At 50.3% G+C, this 4349-nt stretch overlaps 1 protein-coding gene across 1 annotated transcript in view; it reads left to right on the top strand.

Annotated features, from left to right (window-relative positions):
• LOC104132036 (tyrosine-protein kinase ZAP-70) overlaps positions 1–246 on the top strand; it is a 31784-nt gene extending 31538 nt beyond the window's left edge. The window contains exon 13 of the mRNA XM_009645279.2: positions 15–246. Within this exon, the coding sequence (XP_009643574.1) occupies positions 15–138 (124 nt within the window). The 3' untranslated portion in view covers positions 139–246. The remainder of the gene's footprint in view (positions 1–14) is intronic.
• Positions 247–4349: the final 4103 nt, after the last annotated feature.

Genomic DNA, 4349 nt, shown 5'->3' with positions numbered 1-4349 from the left:
GTGTGCCTTTGCAGATGGGAGGAGCGTCCAGGATTTATTTCCGTGAAAAACACAATCCGCTCCTACTACTACAGTATTGCTACCAAGACAGAAAACGGGCCAGAGACAGATGACAAGTCAAAAGCAACTCTTCCTTGAGTTTCCCTCTCTGCTCCTCAACCCACACCCTTCCTGCATGGGACCTGGAAAGGCTCTCTGCGAATTTTTGCTTTAATCTCTCAAATGCCGGTTTTGTTTCTCAAGTAGTTCCAGAACTAAGAACCTGGGAGACAACGCTGCCACGGCAGACAAGGGCGCTCAGCCGTGCCTTGTGTTGCCAAGCAGCCGACCATGATTTACATCTCCAGCACAGGACAGTACTGACAGTGTTTTAGTTCCTTCTTACCCACTGCGAAAACTATCCCAGAACCTCAGAGCTTAATGCCGCCCAGGCTCACTAAGGATGAACTCTGTTGGCTCCAGCAGACCTGGATTTTTCCAGATCCCTTAAAACCCAATTCTTTCACAGGAAACCCCACCATGGTGGGGTTTGCATGGGGTGGGACCTAGGACAGGGAGCCGTCGAGTCCCCTTCCCTTTGGTTTAGGGCAAGAAGCAGCTGGTGTGCTGCTGGCTCCCAGCAGAGGAGAGGAGCAGTGGGGCAGAGCTGCACGGTGCCACTGCTTCATCCTCCTCGCACCCTGCCAGCTCTTACACCAGGGCACTGCCCGTGCTTGTTCAGCACGGAGTACGGCGCGTAAGCCCCCCGCACTGCCGCAGCCGTCCAAGCTGGTCATGGCTCCTGAAACCACCAACCTCCCGGGACCCACTGCTCACCTCCTGGATCCCATCTGGCCCCTCTGTGCTACTGAAATGAGCATCTTGCTTTGCCAGCCTGAAAATTGGTCACCCTGTAAATAAACTATTTTATATTTTCTAACCTACCCTATTACTCAGGCTGTTGAGCTCTCATAAATATTTGCCACTGCTTCAAGCTGACAAGAGAGTAACAGTCATTTCCTTTCAATATGCCAGGGTTTCCCTCCTTGATGCTCTCCGTAACCCCGCAGAGTCGCCAACCTGGCCACCCTTAGGCTGGGTTCGCTGGCGAGCTGGAGCTTTCTTGCAGCCTTCTTGCAGCAAAGGGCATATACAGTTGCTCAGCTGAGTCCAGGGTGGAAACCCACCTATTAAAGGGTTGTACTGGTCTCCCCCCACCCCCGGATGCAGTGGATTACCCATGCTGGGGGGACTGTGGTCTGCACTGTTGCAGAGAGCAGGGTGGTTGTGAAGGCTGGGAAGCGGGGGAAGCAGAAGATCAGAGCCCTGAGATACAGTGAATAGAAAAACTTATCTCTCACCATCTTCTGGTATCCGAAAGCCACACACTAGCTCACACAGAGTACCTTGTCCCAGAGGTAAAATAAACAGCTACAGCCCAGGCCAGGGCACAGCCCTTATCTAAAACCTTAATTCGAGGTGGATTTGATCTGAAGATAACAGGTTCCTGGGGAGCATTCAGCTGTGAGACCTAAATTACCCTCTCGGTACAACCTGGGTAAGCACTGGGAGAACCTGGGTCTGATGAGAAACAAGTGTTCCCCTCCCCTTGCTGCCTCCAGTGACACCAACCATGCACGCCAAAACATTTTCTCTTTCAACTGGCTTGTCCTGTGTGCTTGAGAACTACGGACATGTTATCCCTACCAGTCGAGGGGAGAACAGACATCAGAGGAGGACGTGGCTTGTTCCTCTTTGTTCAGTGAGTTAGTGGCAGAAACAGGAAAAAAATGATCTTCTGTGTCATGTTTTCCTCCCAGAGAAAGCGGATATTTTGCTGGAAAAGAGAAGGTTTGATGTGCTTACTGCTTGAAAACCACTGCCAAAACATTTTGTTTAGACTTTTCTTTCGAAACAAATCCATTTTCCAGTTTGAAATGATTTCTCACATTAAATTTTCAGCTAGCTGGTTGCTGGTATTTTTCAAATGGGGAAGGAAAGTACCAGAGAAGTCACATCCCCGGAAGAGCTTCTGGTGTAGTTGGAGACAGTTTTGAGGGAGTGTGTGTGCAGGAACCCTGACAGAGAGAATGGAAATCCCTGGAGATCATGCCACAAGAGTAAGGGGCAGAGGCTTCTCCTCCAGAAAGCCAGCTAGGCTGTGGATGTTGCTCTGGCTGTTCCAAGAGCATCACAAAATGTCAGGAATTGCTTTGGGGGAAAAAAGGGAGTGAGACAACCAGGACCCGACGACACAGGGCTCTGTGACCCATGCATCTTTGCAACTCCTGCTTTTGGCATGTGCCAGGTCTGACAGTCACCCCCGAGGGGAAACTCCTTTGACTTCAGGCACCTCTACCTTCCTGGGCATCCCCAGTCTGCAATCACATCTCCGGGTTCCAAAATGCAATGGCCCCGCAGACCCGAACAGCCTCTCTTCTTCCCCATCCACAGCACGGACATACTCAGCTCTGTCCTCTCTCCTCGCCCGCTGCTGGCAGGTCCAAAGATTGAAACACTTTGCTGGACCTTTCCGTCCTTTCACTGGCTGATCCCAGAGGCACAGGGTGTTCAAGCAAGAGCTGTGCCACCGCTAAGATAGAGGCATAGGCTGTCGCTAGCGCAGACTCGAAGCTTAGTGCTCTGTGGCTGCTTCTGCTCTCCCATAAACCTCCTCAAAGCATCCCTTTTCTAGCTGACCTCTCCTTACCTCCTTCTCTCCACTTACCCCATTTCCCTCTGTTTTAGCTGAATCTTTAAAGCTCTTCTGATTCTTGCACTCTCCATCTTGCAAGGGAAAAGATGAACTTCATCTTCCAGCTGAGCACCCGCACCGATAACACGCGACACGACGGATCGGTAATCATGTCTGATCAACACTACGTAACACTCCATCGTATCACCAGCACAGATCTATCTCCTTCCCACCTATCTTATCACCAATAAGCCTATCTTATCGCCGGTACATGCCTATTTATCAATTGCACTGCGCTATCGCAAGCACATACTGACCTCCCTATCTCTTTCAGCTATCTTGGCACTTTCATTTTGTTGAGCAGCACAGCAACTACGTGACTAACACAGCTCTTTGCTCACTGACCCTTGTATCGTACCCCTAAGCCACTTACTGAACCAGTGCAAAAGTATATTTTCAAAGCCAGCGCTGGATATTTGCCCCTTTCTCCCCAAGAAGTGGATTCCTCAGGGCATGGCTCAGCCCTGCCAGGGGAACCCCTGCTTCGCTGCTGGGCTCCTCTCGCCCATGAGCCCGGTCAGCAATTAAGAAGCTCGGGTTTGGCTGCTTGCCGAGCCTTAGGTATCTCTCATTAGCAAAGAAGGCAGAGCTAGAAGCTCTAGGCAGAGAGAGGGGACCAGCCCGAGGGAAGAGGCTCCAGGGCAGCTCTCTCCACGCAGCCCTGGCTGAGATGAGCTACTGCGGCGCTCAGACCTGCTCTGTCTTTGGGGAAAGGGCAGGTGAACATCAGTGAGATCTCTGGCCTGCTGGATGGCTCCAGCCGTTGGCAGCTTGGAGACACTGCAAAGGGCAGGGCACAGACCTGCTCACCCTCATCACCCTTCTTGTAACCAAATGTCTGGCAACCATGAAGTCACAGAATGCTTTGGCCCTGCCTTGATAAAATACACCTCAAACCCAGGGATTTCTTCATAAAAGCCAGGTGGATCACTGATCCTACCCTGTGCGCTTCTCTCCTTCCGTGATAGATCACCTTGGGTTTCATTACAGCAGAAGGAAGTGAGAGATAAGGGAAGGGTATGACTTGGCTGTGGTTGCCTGGAAGAAAAGCACCCATCCACTTCTGTCTGTTTTCATACTTTCATCTCCAGATGATGTCTTCTTTTTATGTTCAAAGGCCTTCACGGTTCAGAGAAGCTGAACAAGCCGAATAATGCCCCGGCACAAAGGGTGCCGGCACGTGCATCAATACACTCACCCAGTGGTGGCCCAGAATTAGCCCAGTCATATTGTAGAGGCTTTTACCATCAACCCATTGCACATGAAGAAAAAAAAGAATGTGCAAGGCGCTGGAAGATGCAAACCTATATGCAAAATTAGATGCTTTTCACTGACAAGAGGAGTGCCGGTGGTGGGGCTAGTTTAGGTATTAACAAGTGTTGAAGTCCTGAGGAAAAGAAACAGGAGGAGGAAATTATTTATTTTGCCTCCAAGAAATCTGGTGGAGCAGGTGAGGCTTGGACTGAGCCCAAAGGCCTTTTCTTCTTTTGTCTCTAGTTTTTTTAATGTTATCTTGGTTTTGCCCATCAGATAGAAATGTCTGCGCTGGCAGAGGAAACTGTCTTCACAAGTGGTTTTTTTGATCAGCAACAGAAATCTTGGAAAATAAGAGAGG

Source organism: Egretta garzetta, unplaced genomic scaffold (genome assembly GCF_000687185.1).
Source record: "Egretta garzetta isolate BGI_Z169 unplaced genomic scaffold, ASM68718v1 scaffold348, whole genome shotgun sequence".
NCBI lineage: Eukaryota > Metazoa > Chordata > Aves > Pelecaniformes > Ardeidae > Egretta > Egretta garzetta.
The sequence above is the reverse complement of the archived record's forward strand: the minus strand, read 5'-3'. Positions and strand labels throughout refer to the sequence as shown.